The sequence below is a fragment of the Eumetopias jubatus genome, unplaced genomic scaffold (genome assembly GCF_037043125.1).
Source record: "Eumetopias jubatus isolate StellerSeaLion01/CBP00866 unplaced genomic scaffold, mEumJub1_p1.0 scaffold_4, whole genome shotgun sequence".
NCBI lineage: Eukaryota > Metazoa > Chordata > Mammalia > Carnivora > Otariidae > Eumetopias > Eumetopias jubatus.
The window spans coordinates 20,520,430-20,538,179 of NW_028274810.1; the positions used below are offsets into that span (position 1 = coordinate 20,520,430).

Below are 17,750 nucleotides of genomic sequence, written 5' to 3' on the forward strand. Positions count from 1 at the left end.
AAAATTCTTACAATATTTTGCTAAGTCCATTAGCTTCTGCTAGCATTAATATTTACGAGATTTTCCAGATTCTCCATGGGGAAAATTGATTTGGGGACTGTTTTTCAAATGAGAAGAAAAAAAAAGACAACTATGTGAACTTGCCCTATTAAAGACTCTCCATTTTTCTCTGGCAGGGTCCCCAAGGGGAGCCTGGACCTCCAGGGCAGCAAGGGAATCCAGGACCTCAGGTAAGTCCAAACCACTGCAGTTCCTTTGAGATAATGAGGTAAGAGGGTATCTTTTCATGAGAACACGAACAGCCTCAACATTTCCTGTGTAGGGCTAGAAATGTTTGCAATGTGAAAGTAGGAAGACAATTATTTTTTTCCCTTTTTGAAAAATTTGATCAAATTTGCAGAGGCCCCTTTTTTCCAAGAATAAAATGAATCATTCAGTGTTCATGGAATGCCGGCATGGATAGCCACGCCTGCAGAAGGTTTCTGACTAGGATCGTATTACAGTCCCACTGCCAGAAGAGTAGCCTGTGTAAAATGCCTCACAGTGTTCCAAAACTTTCTGGGAAGTGTGGGGAATGTATATAGATTCTCATGACTCATTTCATGTGAAACGGAAGGTTATTTTTCTATTTAAAAAAACGTATTCTTATGATGTGGTTCCTGACATATGAAATGAATTCTTTTAAAATAGGGTCTTCCTGGTCCACAAGGTCCAATCGGTCCTCCTGGTGAAAAAGTAAGTTACTCTGTAGTTCTGGTAATGCCTAGTCACCAATTTTGGGTTGTCAACCTTAGGCAGAAGCAAAGCCTGCCTTCTATTTTTGATGAGATGTCAAGATGGCTCAGTACATAAGGAATTAATCTGGAGTAAAACCTTGAGAGTACTGTGTGAGAGGGGTAAGTCATTCATACATCTCTGAACTATAAATGATAAAAATCACATAGTTCCATTTGGATAGTTTCCAAATGTGACCTTCTCAGCTATATTAATTTTAGAAATGCACTGGTATGAATGAGTGTTTTCTCTTCATTTTGGTTCTCCTTTTCTTTCTCATTATTTAAAAAAAATGTCATTAGGTTTGCCTGCGACAAAGGGTTTCTAGCAAGATCTGATTAAGGGAAAATTGTAAAGTTATCATTCTCACCATTTTTCATGTATAAATGGCAAAGGATGTTCTTGTTAATAACTCAATGTCTGGATCAAAACAAGAATAAATCTTTAATTAAAAGATGTCTCTCTCCCTGATTTCTTCTGCTGGATTCCTTAACTAATAGTTCCTGTCCCCTATGGTTACGGTTCAGTGTTAGCTGGTTCCTTTTAATACCCTTTCCCCTTATTATCATTGATTTCTGTGAAAATATTATTTTTTTAAAAATAAGCAGCGTTACTGGGGTGTAACTTCACATCATAAAATTTCACTCATTTTAAGTGTACTGGTCAATGATTTTTAGTAAATTTACAGAATTGTGCTACAATCAAATTTTTTTAGAATATTTTTGCCACCCCAGAAAGAAACTTTATGTCAATTTGCACTCTCTGTTCTACCCACCAACTTAGACAACCACTACTCTGCTTTCTGTCTGTCTGTAGATTTGCCTTTTCTGGACACTTAATATGAATGAAATACATGAATGAATTTAAAATGTGAACTTAATCATATAAATGAATATAATATGTGGCCTTTGTGTCTGGCTTCTTTCATTTGGCATAAAGTTTTTGAGGTTTACTCATGTTGCAGCATACATCAGTTCTTTTGCTCCTTTTCACTGTAAAATGCATTCCATTAATGGAATATACCACATTTTGTTTACTTCTTTATCCATATTATGGACTTATGAGTTGTTTACTCTTTTGAGCTGTTGTGAATAGTGCTGCTATGAATATTTGCATATAGGTCTTTGTGTGGAACTTATTTTGATTTCTTTTGGGTAGACACACAGAAGTGGAATTTCTGGGTTATATGGTAAATTTAATGCTTAACACTGGAGGAAGTTTCCAAACTGTTTTCCAAAGTAGTTGCACCATTATTTCATTCCTATCAGCAATGTATGAGGATTCTAGTTTCTCCAGATCTTCATGAATGTTTGCTTTCCTTCTTAATTATTGTCACTCTTCTCAGCATGAAATGGTATCTCATTATGGTATTAATTTGCATTCCCCTAATCACTAGTGATGTTGAGCATCTTTTCATGTGCTTATTGGCTATTTCTGTATCTTCTTTGGTAAAATATCTATTCAAATACTTTGGTAATATTCTAATTGAGTTATTTATCTTATTATTATGTTGTGAGAGTTAACATCAAATTTAAGTGGTCTTTAAGGTACTTTTTTGTGCATATTTTCTGTATGGTACAGAGATCTATTGGAAAGTGCCCTGTGAATTAAAGATGTACCCAAAGTGATTTCAAATCTTTACTTTAGACCAGAAATTTTAACTTGGGCATCTTTTATCATACTTTAGCTCATCATGAACATACCATATTCATAACAAATTGTATTTGAGCATAAGTCTATTAAATTTTCTACCGTGAATTGGATCCTTAAGAGGACTTTGCTTTTAAGGTAAACTAGGATATCTGAACTCCGTTTGCCGAGCCAAAGGTGAAATATAGGAGCTGGTTCACTGTACTTGTGGTAGGAAGAGGGCTGTCTTCAGGCCAAGCAGCTTATTTTTCCAATCTGAATGTATCCAGCTTGTGGGTTCAAAGACAGTCTCTTTTCATCAAAAGAAAGGAACTCAAGAACATGAGAGATGCCTGTTCTATTTATACTGCATCTATGATGTATATTTTTTTATTTTGCCTCTATATTACTTTATTTTCTTTATGATACACTGTATTCTGTTCATTCTGGCTTAAGAACCTTGTCTCCCAAAATTGGGTGAATGGTGTTTTCAGCTGGATCATGGTATAATCTAACAAATAAAATATAAATATTGTCATGTATTTTAAATTCCCGCTAACTTTTATATTTTTGTCCTAAGTTATAGCCTGTACTTTTATTATATTTGTGATAAAATATTTTATATATGTTGTCAATTAACTAAATTAGATAAAACAACTATATTCTTTATCCTGACATTTTGATAATTTAAATATCCTGAAAGTCTCCTGTGATTTGATTTATGATGTCATAATTTACATCACTCATATATTAATTGCATTAGAGAAAACAAATAATATTATATAACTTTCTGAGTTAAGAATGAAATAACAAGACACAAAATAAATATCAAAGGCAAGGGCTTTGAACATGGATATGGATCTGGGTTCACTTATACTGCAACTCTGTCACATATTAACATTGGTTAATTTACCCAAACTCTTTAGACAAGGATACTTCATGGAATTGTTTGAGACTTAAAGTGGACTGTATATCAAAAAAAAAAAAAGGACTGTGTATCTTATCTATCATCTACCATCATCATCTACCTATCTATAAATTGCTTAACATAATGCATAGAAACACAATAAGTTTTCATTATTTTATTAAAATCTAAAAAATATGACACATGAAAAGATGCTCAACATCACTCATCATTAGGGAAATACAAATCAAAACTACAGTGAGATATTACCTCACACCAGTCAGAATGGTTAACTTAATTTTTTTAGGAATCATTTTATAGCTCAAGATTTTTAATATTTCTAGTCCCTTAAATATAGCAACAACAAAAAATCCATGTAGTTTTGCCCATAGGTCATCATCATAAAATATCACAACTGCTGGTAAGAGTAATTACTGGAATAGTTCTGCATTTGTACTTTACATCTCTTTTTGAAGAAATAAGACCATTGTCTTGAAAGCAAAAGATAATTTATGTGACAGACAAAATACTATCATTAAAAATATAGTGTTTTACAATGGTCATGACATGTTAGATTACTTGACTGGGACTTTGCAGAGTGGTAAATGGAAACATTTAAATCCTTCAAATGAGATGCAGTTCACCTCAGTTATAAAATATAAATTGTTCAATTTAAAGGTTATCCTCAATTTTTTTGTTGTTCTTTTGTGATTTAAGTTACATCTCTTGTAAACTCTAGATTATCAGTCTATATAAATATAACACTTTTCCTAAAAACTCTCTGAGAATGGAAATGGATATGGTGTCTGATATCTAGGCTTGCGTATATAGCTTTTCCCTTTCAATTCTTTCTAAATTCTGCCTAATTACTTGACCAGTAAGCAATAATTGTTTGGGCTCTGGAGACTTGATAAGTTAATTATTCTCAGCAGAATGCCTATTTTCCTATCAAGAAAAGTTTACTTCTTGTGGTAGCCGTTCTTACTACGCTCCAACTGTAGTAACGGCATGTTAAAAGACATTTGAAACCATCCATGGTTAAAAAGAAATTAGAGTAATGAGTAGAATAGTTATTAGTGTTAATAGTTGCATATTAGCTTATGTCCTTTGACATCAAAATATTAGATTTGTTTTTCTTTGTGTCCTATGAATAACTGTCACAATATAACATATTTCTTAACACATTTTAATAATTGGTTATGTTCCATCAATGTTACCATATAATTACTTGAATTGGCACTTATTAATATCTTTGATGGAAATAAATCAACATATCCCTGACCTGTATTGTCTTTCTTTTTATTCTCTAAGCTCTAGTTTATTGTGGTAGGCAAAAACTAATTTGCTAATTTAAAAGAAGCTACATTTAGGACTACAAAGCCGGCCGAAAACTAGCATGTTTTTGACATATGTAAAATTCGGTTTTCATTTATCTCAATATAATGTTTTCTACATATATTTAAAAGTCATTTAAATGTTTATTGCTTATAGATAAAAGCTAGAGACTTGTTAAGAATTTTATTAATAGTATATTCCTATGTAAAAGCCAGACTTTTCATTATTCTCATTTTTTAAAATAAAATGTTCTCTTTCCCCCTTTTGACTAGGGACCACAAGGAAAACCAGGCCTTGCAGGACTTCCTGGTGCTGATGGGCCTCCTGTAAGTAATAGTTACTTGTCATTAAAATTTCTATATATTACCGTCAAAAATAGATTTTACATGTATTTTAGAAGTGGTTTCCTGAAAACAAATTAAACCAGTAATGAAACATTGATCCCTCTAAAAATACCATTTCATCATGTCACTTCCATATTGCAAAATCTTTAAGGATCATGCAGTGGTCCTTGGATAAACTCATTCTAGTACTCTGGTGCCAGAATCTCAAGATCTTCCTACTTCCTCGCTAACGATCAGTTCCAGGCAAGCAGATCTACTCCCTTTACTCTCAGCATTCTCAAAATGTCTTTATTGCTAAACCTTTCCTGTGGCCTCCCCCCTGACTTCCCCCCCCAGGAAGCACTTTCCCATTCTCTCTCATTTTTCAAAGTACATGTTTCCTGAGGGTCCAGTAGTAATTTCTCACCATTTGAAAATTCCTCAACCTTCAGAGATTTCTACCTTTTCTAGAAATATAACAATGTTTATTGTACCCCAATGTATAACAATAAAAATGTGTAATTATATAATAACTGTAGTTGTTTTTTTAAAAGATTTTATTTATTTATTTGAGAGAGAAAGACAGAGATTGTGGCAGAGATAGTGAGAAGAGAAGCATGAGCAGAGAGGAGAGGGAGAAACAGGCTCCCCACTGAGCAGGGAGCCCGATGCGGGACTCGATCCCAGGACACTGGGATCATGACCTGAACCAAAGGCAGACGCTTAACAGACTGAGCCACCCAGGTGCCCCTGCAGTTGTTATTTTTAAAAATTTGTTATTTACGTTTCTTTTATTTTCCTCAAACTACTTATATTTTTGAGCGAGGATCTAAAATTTTTACTGGTTATAATTGTGATGGAGTTACACATTTTTGTTTACTGACTCTCAATAATTTTATTATTAAAACTATTAGTATTTGTGATCTTGCTATATTTTCAAATGTCCCATTCATATGCCTTAGCTGCCTTTTGAAGATGTATGTTTGATTATTTGATCAATATGCAAAATAGAAGTCATATTGAAATAAATACCTTTATGAAAGAACTAATTGATACTGGCACTGAATTGTTAAGGGACGTTCTGTATCATTTTATGTACTTGTCCCAAACTCTCTCAAATACATTACTAGTTGGTGAAACTTATATCCATAAAATATAAGCTTATTGTGTTTCCTTCCAAATGCAATTTCTAATGTTATTTAAAGCCATATGCCCTGATGCAAATGTTCAATATCTTTTGAAACAAGAGACTTGAAAAAAAGGAAAAATTTTGTAGTGTTATAAGCTACCGTTAATATTACATCTTACCAGTATTATGTTTTTACTAAATATAGGGTCATCCTGGAAAAGAAGGCCAGTCTGGAGAAAAGGGTGCTCTGGTATGTTACAAAGTATCCATGTAAATGTCCTGTCGCCTTATGTCTAAGAGAAAATGCCTTACTTTGGTCATCTTTATGATATATATTCTTCTATGATCACGTAGGGATAGGAATACTGAAAAGTAAGTACCAGAAAATAGTTTGTATCTACCTTTTAACATGTCATTACTTTCTAAAGACTTTTTGCTGTCATTTAAATATAAATCATGTCCTGGTAGTTATTTTTGTTTAAGGTGTAATAAGCAGATGTGTCTTAGATAGATAGTTTTAATTTTGTATTAGTAATTTTATAAACTAGACTGTATTCTCTACTTTTTAAATAAATATTTTCATGATCAGAGATAAATCCAGATTCTGCATATGTAGTATAAGTGGAATAAATTACCACAAATGATAATAATGAAATTGGATAAGAATTACTAAATATCAATAAACTGTTTATGTCACCCTAATTTTATCTTTACTTATTACTCTCTGGTGATTTATAGAAAAGAGTAGATTTAATTGTAAGAGCAATGATTATCAAAATATCTAAATAAAATATTCAAATAAGAGCTTATTTATTGTTAATACTATTTTGGATTACAAGAGAAGCGGGTAGGATCATTTTGTTTAGAGTTGCTACTTTTAGACTCATTAAAATAGCATTAAAAGACAGCATTACTATAGAAATTATATATTATATTTTTAAAAATTGTTTCCTTTACTTAAACTTATTAAATGAAACCAGCTGTGGAAAATATATAATTTTGATCATCTTCTTGATGACATGAATTCTACAAAAGTTATACCAGTTTTCTATTACAAATATTTGTCTATTGTAGACATTGAAGACACCAGACATTTTCAGGTTTAGAAAATTAGTTATTAATTATATAATTATTCACTTTATTTTATATATAATGTTTATCTTATTTTTGCATAAATATATGATACGATAAATTTGGAGTAGGTAGGGCTAGTCGCATGGTTTGTTCATCATATTTGACTTTAGAAACAAATTATAAACTCCCTAAGTAATCTCTACCAATAGTAGAAAAATGTCATCTTTTTGTAGATTATTTGGTAAAATTATAGTGTGGGAATGAGTAGCACTTTCAATGTATTCTATATTTAAATAGCAATGGGTCTTTTTTAGGGTCCACCTGGTCCACAGGGTCCTATTGGCTATCCTGGTCCCCGAGGAGTAAAGGTAAATGTTATTCTTTTTCACACCATTTAATTTCAATGCAAAATATTATAATCATTTAATTCTTCTAATTTATTCCATAGGGAGCAGATGGTGTCAGAGGTCTCAAGGGATCTAAAGGTGAAAAGGTAAAGTATAATTTATTTAGGGGATTTTAATTGCCATTTATCTATTAGACCAAAAATTAAAAATTTTTCGGCAGATATTTCATTTGCCAATATATATTAAATAATTACTTGATAACAGACAATGCAAGCCTGATTTTGTACTGTGTATCCTGCAAATTTTTTTGAAGAAATATTATATCTTGGGATGAGGACTAAATTATAGAAGAGAAGCAAAGATATGTCATAAACAGAATTAATCCTGTATCCCTTTTTTTCTTACGCATGTTTACCTTTTCTAAATCATAGAGTTGCCTTATGAATAAATTAGCTACAGGGTTTGGGTGCCTGGGTGGCTCAGTTGGTTAAGCGACTGCCTTCGGCTCAGGTCATGATCCTGGAGTCCCGGGATCGAGTCCCACATCAGGCTCCCTGCTCGGCAGGGAGTCTGCTTCTCCCTCTGACCCTCTTCCCTCTTGTGCTCTCTATCTCTCGTTCTCTCTCTCTCAAATAAATAAATAAAATCTTTAAAAAAACAATTAGCTACAGGGTTTATACAATATCCAGTTGTATGTTTAACAGAGGAATGTTCATTCTTTTCTGTCTTTACTAAAATCCCCAAAGTTCTTAAGCTGAAATGCAGTGCAAAATTTAGAAGTACCCTAAATCATTTGGAGGAAGAGGAAGTCTTTATACATTATACTGTATACAAAGCAAAAGTATTAATGAGAAGGAAATAAAGATTAAAACTAGGCAGAGGTGGATGAAAGAATGTGGGATTTTTTTATAGGGCACAATGATTGATCAGACAAGGTTGAACTTGTAATTATATGCAGATGGCCTGTGCAAAAAAATGTATATATACATACATATATATATATACATGTATGTATATATATATTTATATATGCACACATATATGTATCATCTCTAAAATACTTCGTTTTTTTTTAAGATTTTATTTATTTATTTGAGAAAGAGACAGAGATAGTGAGAGAGAGCAGGAGTTGGGATGAGAGGGTGAGGTAGAAGCAGGTTCCCCGCCGAGCAGGGAGCCCGATGCAGGACTTGATCCCAGGACCCTGGGATCATGACCTGAGCTGAAGGCAGACACTTAACTGACTGAGCCACCCAGGTGCCCCTGGAATTTTTCTTGTTAAAACATTTAAGTATCAATTCAGATTTGGATCTGGAATAAGTGTCTTCCAAAGATTTTTAGGAAGACAGTGTTTAAAGGAAAGGTGTTTAATTGGGATGGGGAAGTTGTGAACTTGCTGGAAAAAGGGGTAATGGCAAAATGACAGAGGTAAATAAAATTGTAGATGACAAGATACATGTGAAAAGAAACAAGCAGGGGAAAAAAATGTGTACTGCTTATATGTAGAAAAACAATTTGACATCATTGGTTGTTTTGAATGGTGTATGGTCTTAGAAGCAACAAGTAGATGTAGAGAAAAAGAATTAAAATTTTAAATTGAGAGTTAAAGTTCTGAGTTCCATTATAGTTCTCATACTAACCAGACTGGTAAACTGAGGCAGATTGTCTCATTTCTCTGAGACTTATTTTAAATCTGTAAAATGAGGACATTGTCCTAAAAAAATCACTCAGGTATTTTTCAGCTATACCTTTTATTTTATCCTTTATTTTATTTACAGCTGTTATTTGATCTAATCTAGGTTTAGAGAAATTTTATATAAAAGTTAATGGAAACATTTTTCTAATGATAAGAGTTGTCCCTATTTTCAGACTCGGTGAAAAATCATTAAATCTTCATGAATTTTAATATCTATAATTTATTTTGTTTTTCTGAGTATGTATTATAATTGACCATCTCAAAATTATTATAATTGACTATCTCAAAAGAGATAAGGAAGTTGAAACTTTTTTCTTTTTACACATAACAACTTTAATTGTTAACTAAAGGTGAAATAGAAAGTTAGTACCCTAACTAGGATTTAAATTCTCCATTGTTCAGACAGATGTGTTCCTTAGACCTTAAGCAACATAATCCAATGAACCAAATGGCATAGACGAATTCCTCTTTTACGCATCTTCTAAAACTGTTTCTTCTTTTCTGAAGATTAATTTAGACCTAATAGTTTTAGGACCTAATAGTTTAGGACTTAGTAACTTATAGTGTCACTTGTTTTAAAAAATTGCCACTTATTGTAAGGATATACCTAATATTTAAGTCATCTAATTTATTTCTTATTTGCTTCTCTATTTTCTAATTGTGAACGGAAAACAAAAGTATGACAGAAATAGCATCTAGTCCATATGTTCTCTCCTGAAACAAAAATTTCTGCCTGGAAAAATCCTAAAAACTGTTATTGATTTTTTGACTTACATAGCAGTGTTCTTTAAACTAAATTTGGCAACTGTGTAATTACCCTTCTCTCTAGGGAGAAAGTAATGGAGACAATAGTCAATAGGAAGTTAAATGGTCATTTTCAGCTTTTAAGCCTCTATTATTGCCCAATTGCATTCAGCACAGAGAGAATCCTACGAACATCCCACTTTTAAGCCAGGATGTTGAAAACCTCATGCTTTTGTCTTAAAGGAAACTTCTAGACCTGTTAGAATTTTTAGGTTTAGGCGAAATACCAGATGGAATCACTTTTCTAGGATTAGGTCTCATATATCCATAATTACCTGATTATTTTCTGGACCTTAACATACCTTGCTAAACACACACTGAGGCATGTTCACTTAGTAAATGTCCATTTAGTAAATGTTCATTAAATATCATGGATGGTTATTAAGGATCAAAAATGTACAAGGCTCTGGAGGTGCAGAGGCTAATTGGGCATAAGTCTTTATTTCTACCATTTAGTAAAAGAAAAATCTATGCTCTACTAAATGCAGAATGGCATGTTGTTACAATAATAAATGCTTAGAGGGAGCACACAGGATGGAGGGGTTAATTTTGAGTGGGGGGTAGGGTGGAGATTGAGGTCATGAGAAATTTCATAGCAGAATTATGAACTGAGTCTTGAGAGAAGAGTAGAAATAAACAGAGGTAGAAAGAGAAGATAAAGGATTTGCAGGTGTGTGTATGACAATGGCAACCAACGCAAGAATTGCAAATGGAGGTGCGCTTGGGTGGCTCAGTCAGTTAAGTGTCTCCCTTCAGTTCAGATCATGATCTCAGGGTCCTGGGATTGAGCCCCACGTGGGGCTTCCTGCTCAGGGAGAAGTCTGCTTCTCCCTCTGCCCCCCTCTCTCAAATAAATAAATAAAATCTAAAAAAAAAAGTTACAAATGGAAATATAGGCAATTCAGTTTTTCTAGTACTCAATCTCAGGGTATTGGGTGGGAGTTGAGGGGAGATTAGAGACCAAAGATAAGACTGCCAAAGTGAACAAACAAGGGCTAGATCATGGTCAGAAGGGGAGGGGAATTGGCTGCTTACATTCATTATTAGCAGTTTGGAACCATTGAGGGGCTTTCAAGTCAAAATTGATGTCATCAATTTTGTTTTTTATGGAGATCATTTGGCAGCAGAATGTGGAAGTATATGTGCCAGTCTTGCTAGCTCTGTTCACATACCCAACCAGACACGTCCTTTCCTCGAACTCTGGAAGTCACATCCATTCTCTAACTCCTAATTAAGATACTAACTCCCCTCTCAAACCTTCTTCAATTAACTTCTTGCCTCACTCCCATCAACACCAGAACCACTGCCACCACCACTATCATCATCACCATCATCATCATCATCATCATCACCATCAAGTCTTTCTTCTCTGAACACCCATCCTACTCCATTTGTACCAAAATTAATGCAAATGTTCTACCTTCAGTTTTATTGTTAAAATAAAAATCTTGAAATACTCCATGATACTCTGAACAAAGTAATGCTCAGTTAATACTATTGAAAAATTGAGTGGTTATTCCTTAGAAATTTAATTTTTTTATATAATTTTCTTGGAATTAAGAGACAGTAAGTTTGTTCATGAAGCTTAGTTTTAAAAGTCTAGATTTCACTAAGAATGGTATGAAGTATTTCCATAGTCAAAATATCTGCTCTTTTTAACTAAAGAAGCCCCAATTTTCAGTATTACTGGTCTGTTGTGATAATGAGCATTCTCTATGTACATGTAAAGGATAATAGTGGTTTGCTTATTCTTTATCTGAAAAGAGATTGTAATATAGAACACAAGTTGAGCTAGAAGGCATTTGTCTAAAGCACATGATACAAAATGCATGATATAATATTCTTTGGTTTGAATTTGTAAATTAAGGGTAAAGACATTTTTTTGGTAGTCAAAATTTCTTGTATTCCAAAGTTAAAATGATAATTATTTAAATTATTTAAATATTTATTCTTTCTTTGTTCAAATGACATAGGATATATGTTGTTATAAAGAAAATGGTTATTTCCCCCATAAGATAAAGAAAATTTAATGGACACATTTGAGAAAAATTTCTTAGAGCAACTTAAAGGCAATAATAGTAGAAAATGAGAGGATATGGGTGACAAAGGTTAGAATAGGGAGAAGGAAGTTTCACAACATGATTCACATTTCTCAAAACAATTTTCCCTAAATTATCAGTGTTTGTATTTTATATAGTCATATTTTAGATTCATTAAACAAATCATTCAACACCTATTCATTACTTTTATTTTTCAGGGTGAAGACGGTTTTCCAGGATTCAAAGGTGACATGGGTCTTAAAGGAGATAGAGTAAGTAAGAAGAAAATTCATACCAGAACATACACTTATGCGTGTGTGTATGTGTGCACGTGTGTGTGTATATTCTTATAATTAAATAGAGCAAGCACAGGATAAATAAAAATGTTCATACTATCTGAGACTTTGCTGTTTTGGTTTTAATATGAAAATTAGACATGTTAATTTTTGTGGAGGAATATAGTCTTTCAGATTTTATATTAAATTTCCATGTGTCCTATAGCCTATATGTGTGTGTGTATACAAAGTTGAGTAGTACCATTTATAGATATTTTCTAAATTGATGATCATATTGCTTAAAAGAAGTAGTTTGATAGATTTCTTCTAAATTTCGTAGGGAGCTGTGTTGCTTGGAAACCATGTATTTGCAACTTTCTTGAACTTCCATTATTAGTGATCTTGAATTTTTGAGTGTAAAGGTGGTATACTTTTTTTTCTGGTAATGAGTGTCTAGAAAACAAACAAAAATCGGAGTTACCCAAAGTAAGCTAAGCTAAGTGTTTTATTGGGAAGATTTATTTTATATCTAACTCAATATTACCTAATATCAAAGAAGCATACTGCCGGATATTTTTGTTTCCCTATAAAATATGTGATGCCTGTTTCCAGATTAGGAGCAGTAACTTACACATTTCAAGGTGAAAACCAAAGTCTAAAATGAAGACATTTTTCTTGTGTTCCAAACAGTGATTTCCAAAATTGCTATTGTCAGAAAAGAAAATTACTTTTTCTACTAACCTTCTAGGTTCTTAGGCTGGGGCCCTGTAAAATTAGATTAACAAGAGACAGATTAACAAGAGAAAAACAAACAGAAGTTTTCTAGCATGTGCCTCACTTTTACACACGGGAACGCTCCATGATAATTAACTCAAAGGGGTAGCTAGAATTTGAGTTCATATGGCATTTTAGCAAAGGAAGAAGAGACATGACAAGGAAAAGGACTTTGAGTTTCTAGGGCTGCAAATTGTGAGAAGGCAGATATATGGAAAAGTAATGGTAGATAAAGGCTAATTAATAAATTTCGTTGTATAGACTCCTCGGTGTCTGCTGTTGGCTCCGGACCAACAAGTCTAGCAGTCTCCAGTGATTAACTTTTGTCCTTTCTTGTAGAAAGGGGAGGGAGGGCACCTTTGCAAATCTGTATCTTGCTTTTAGCACCTTCTCTTGCTTCTGCTTTTTCTCAATTGCCTTCCACTCAAAATAATCTTCACGCCCATGTGGCATATTTTGGGGTTGAATATTCTGCCACCCTCTACAATCTAACCTTGATTTTTACTTTTTTCTTAGTTTCTGCAACAGATATAGATTAAAATTACTTTAATATAAAACATGGTAACATCGGACTTTCGTAGGTTTTCAAATGTCAGACTATATTCAGTTGTTTATTTACTAATGGAAAGATTGATGAAATCAAAGATCTTCAAACCTCTCTGCCCTAAATAAAACATGCATAAACAAATGAGGAGTTGAAGAATATGACTTTTTGATAGACTATACTCTCTGTTATTCAATCTCCAATATATTTTAAATTATAAGAATGTCATTACTCTATTTCAGGGAGAAGTTGGTCAAGTGGGTCCAAGAGGAGAAGATGGCCCTGAAGGACCCAAAGGTCGAGCAGGTCCAACTGGAGACCCTGGTCCTTCTGGTCAAGCAGGAGAAAAGGTCAGTGAACAACTTTAAATTCCCAAGTGCTCTTGCAGATGATGTTTCATTTTCATTTAAAAATATTTTTAGTCATCCATGTCAGAAATCTAGAAGATTCTATTACTTTTCAAGCATATCCATATACTGTTAGGAATATAACCATTAGATGGGTCCATTTATCCTTTGTCACTCTTCCTTGTTGCCCATCCCCTCTGTTCTCCTTGGCTATGCAGAATCAACAGCTCTTCAAGCTCTTGCACATTAGAGGTTGAAAATTTGAGTGTGATTAACAAAGGATCAAAGAATCAATGAAAGGTAGTCTACTTACTGTTTTGGAAGAAGTGGAATCATCTTTACTCCTCGAGCCAAAATGTACACTTTCTATTTTTTTCACATAAACATGCATTTTCAAAGAGCAAGTGTTTTTAAAAAAGTCCTGCTGTCCAAGTCCAACTTTAAGAGATTTTAATTTTAGTCTGGGGTTAACCCAAGCATCACCATGTTTTAAAACATCCCAGGTAATTCTAATCTCATTGGTTTCAGAGCCATTGTGCTATATGTAATATGTCAAAAAATATTTTCAACCATTACATTTACATTTACATTTACATGTAATATTACACAACATTGAAATTATGCCTTCCCCACTGAGTATTTAGTGAGGTGATGAACACCTTATAAATGTAGCTACAAAGTTAAATTAAAAAGGAACGAGAAATGTCTGTGACAGGTGTTATCCTATTACACTAAAGGATAATATAAATAATAACTATTTCTTGGTGGTATAATTCAGACGATTTTCTTCCTTTTAATATGTATATCTACTTTCCAGATTTTCCATACTGAGCACACCCTTATTCTATAAAGTATAGAAATTCCATACTACCTAATAAAATCTTAATTTCCCTTCTTGCCATCCTGTCTCAGAAGAAAAATATATGAGGATCATACAGGCACTGTGACTAGATAAGTAAAAAAAAATTTCCCCATGTCATTAGGAATCCTGACTAGTGGTTCTTCTACAGTTTCACCCTCCCAGCTGCCAATTATGAACTGATGAATAATGTCATTGTGTTTAGGCAGGAGAAGGAAAGAATGGGAGAAAACAAGGGCTTACAAGGCCTTCCACTTCAAGTACTCACTTGTCAATAGTTTTAGACTCTTCTGGACCTTCCTCTCATCTTTGCTCCACTTGATTTGTATAAATGATCCCACCATCTCTTCAGAGGTATCAGGACTTTACCCCACAGTTCTTCATTTTTAATATTTCTTTTTTTTTCATTATTATTTTCCCTTTATTGAAGTTGCCTATCCTCATATTGAAAATGCAAACAAATTTTCTGTCTGGATTTATTTTGAAATAACTCTAAAGTGAATAAGAGTTTATATGGTAATACAGTGATTAACATAGAACACAAAGGCTTTATGATCATAATTAGAGAATTTCATTAACCTTGAAATCGGTGGCATAAAACAGATATGATAACTTAATATATCCAAAGGGACATCATTATGAGCATGCTTCTTAGGGCTTGTTTGCATATTTTCCATCTGAAGGCTGCCTCCCTATGCAGCGTTGATCAACTCTAGTTCAATCTCTAATAACAAGGTCATAAACTATATTCCTATTTTCTTGCCTTGATTCATCCAGTAAAATATTTATTGTTTATAGTGTTACTGCTCATCTTTTACCGTTGTATGTAGTAATTTGGATTTGTTTTTGTTTCTGTTCTTCTTTTGTTTAAATATACATGGAAAGTAATGATACTATGTGCTTCCTAATGTTTAAGAGTTTGGTAAATAATATTTTATATATGAAGTGTGTTTTTGTAAAATCTTAAGGAAAATAAGTCAAAGTAAAATTCCACAAACATATTTGATTCAATTCATTCAACTTAATTTAGTTTTCTCTCTACTTGTATTTTTAAAGTAATGCTTTGTTCCAGGGGCAATTTTCCCAGGATAGTGTTTTTTTTTTTAAAGATTTTATTTATCTATTCATGAGAGACAGACAGAGAGAGAGAGAGAGAGAGAGAGAGGCAGAGGGAGAAGCAGGCTCCCAAGGAGCAGGGAGCCCGATGTGGGACTCGATCCCAGGACCCTGGGATCATGACCTGAGCCGAAGGCAGATGCTTAACCATCTGAGCCACCCAGGTGCCCTCCCAGTATAGTGTTTTAACCTTCTTGGTATTTCTTACACATCTTTGGACTTTGGTAAAGGTAATTTACCATTTGTTTTAGCACTTTAAGAATGAAAGGTAATCTCATTGCACTAGAAGAAAATTGTGGCACATTTAAGTCTTCACCCACAGGAATTAACACTCCACAAAAATCATCACTATTTAGCTGTAGTTTGCAACATTTGATATATCTAATAACCCAGATTTATCCAGATGTTTGAATAAAAGAAGAAACTTTGCTCAAAAATAGGTCAGAATTTCTTGTATAGTTATTTAAGCTATTCAGTGAGAGATAGTTAAATAACTCATGATTGCTTGCTTTATATTTACCGTGAGAAATGAAATAATTTTATCAAAAAGATTCACTTTAGTTGAAACAATAAAGACTAAATGTAGTTCTAACTACATCAACTAGCTTTAAATAGTTTTAATGTTGAAAAAGCTTAGGCATTTCTTTGTTCATGCTTAAGAGTTCAGAAAGAGTCCTAGAATTCTCTTTAGCTCAGGGTTCTGTGTCCTCAAAGAAGGCACTGTCACTTAAAAGTTAAGTTAGCAAAATTATGGAATTAGAAATATGTCCAAAACAATTTTCCCTATTCAAATGAGGAAATATAATGTAAGTAAAGTATGGTGAAAAGTTGCAAATCTTCCTTTTGAGCGGTCAAATATGTAGTTCTAACTTTTAGAAAAATGACTAAACTCATCACTGATACTTAATTCAACTTAGAATTTTTATTTGTTATTATTTTTTTTAACTTTAGGGGAAACTTGGTGTTCCAGGATTACCAGGATATCCAGGAAGACAAGGTCCAAAGGTAAAGCAATTAGGTTGATTTTTTCTACATTTTGTAGAAATGAATCACACATAATTACCTTTCAGTTTGTAACACGGAGATGATAAATCCTTAAAATATCATTTCACAAGGGAAAGACATGGGGTATGCTGGTGCCTGGTGTGTAGGGGATTATGGACTGGAGTATTTTAGCAGACAGGGTCATGAAAAGAAGGCATAGTCAGCTACTTCCTTGTTATTGGAATAAGGACTATTCCAGTGTGACATACTAGTATATCTAGAAGTTATAATGGGGATGATAGGTGATGGAGAATAGCTTTTGATTTCATTTCTAGTACCCTAAGGGTTGGAATTGCCACATGCTTTAAAAACAAAAAAGAATTACAATACATCTTTCATCATCTTTATTTTCTCTCATTTCCATGGTATTTGTTTCCTAGGGCTACTGTTACAAATCTCCACAGACTTGGTGACCTAAAACAATGGGGATTTACTCTCTTACAGTTCTTGAGACCAGAAGCCTAAAATCAAGGTGTCAGCACGGTCCCCAGTCCCTCCAAAAGCTCTAGGGGAGAGTCTATCCTTGCCTTTTCTAGCTTCTGGTAGCCCAGGGCAGTCCTTGGCTTGTGTCTGCATAACTGCAATCTCTGCTGCCTTCACATAGCCTTTTTTTTTTTTTCCTATGTCTTCTCTTCTGTCTTTTTTTTTTTTAAGATTTTATTTATTTATTTGACAGAGAGAGAGAGAGAGAGAGCGCACAAGTAGGCAGAGAGGCAGGCAGAGGGAGAGGGAGAAGC

General features: G+C 33.4%; 1 protein-coding gene across 4 annotated transcripts in view; it reads left to right on the forward strand.

Annotated features, from left to right (window-relative positions):
• Positions 1 to 17,750, forward strand: part of COL11A1 (collagen type XI alpha 1 chain) — a 193,174-nt gene that overhangs the window by 87,427 nt on the left and 87,997 nt on the right. For all 4 annotated transcript variants that reach the window (XM_088022931.1, XM_088022932.1, XM_028101999.2 and 1 more), the window contains 9 exons: positions 177 to 230; positions 691 to 735; positions 4,915 to 4,968; positions 6,300 to 6,344; positions 7,483 to 7,536; positions 7,617 to 7,661; positions 12,273 to 12,326; positions 13,890 to 13,997; positions 16,921 to 16,974. In XM_088022931.1, coding sequence (XP_087879057.1) covers positions 177 to 230; positions 691 to 735; positions 4,915 to 4,968; positions 6,300 to 6,344; positions 7,483 to 7,536; positions 7,617 to 7,661; positions 12,273 to 12,326; positions 13,890 to 13,997; positions 16,921 to 16,974 — 513 coding nt within the window. The remainder of the gene's footprint in view (positions 1 to 176; positions 231 to 690; positions 736 to 4,914; positions 4,969 to 6,299; positions 6,345 to 7,482; positions 7,537 to 7,616; positions 7,662 to 12,272; positions 12,327 to 13,889; positions 13,998 to 16,920; positions 16,975 to 17,750) is intronic.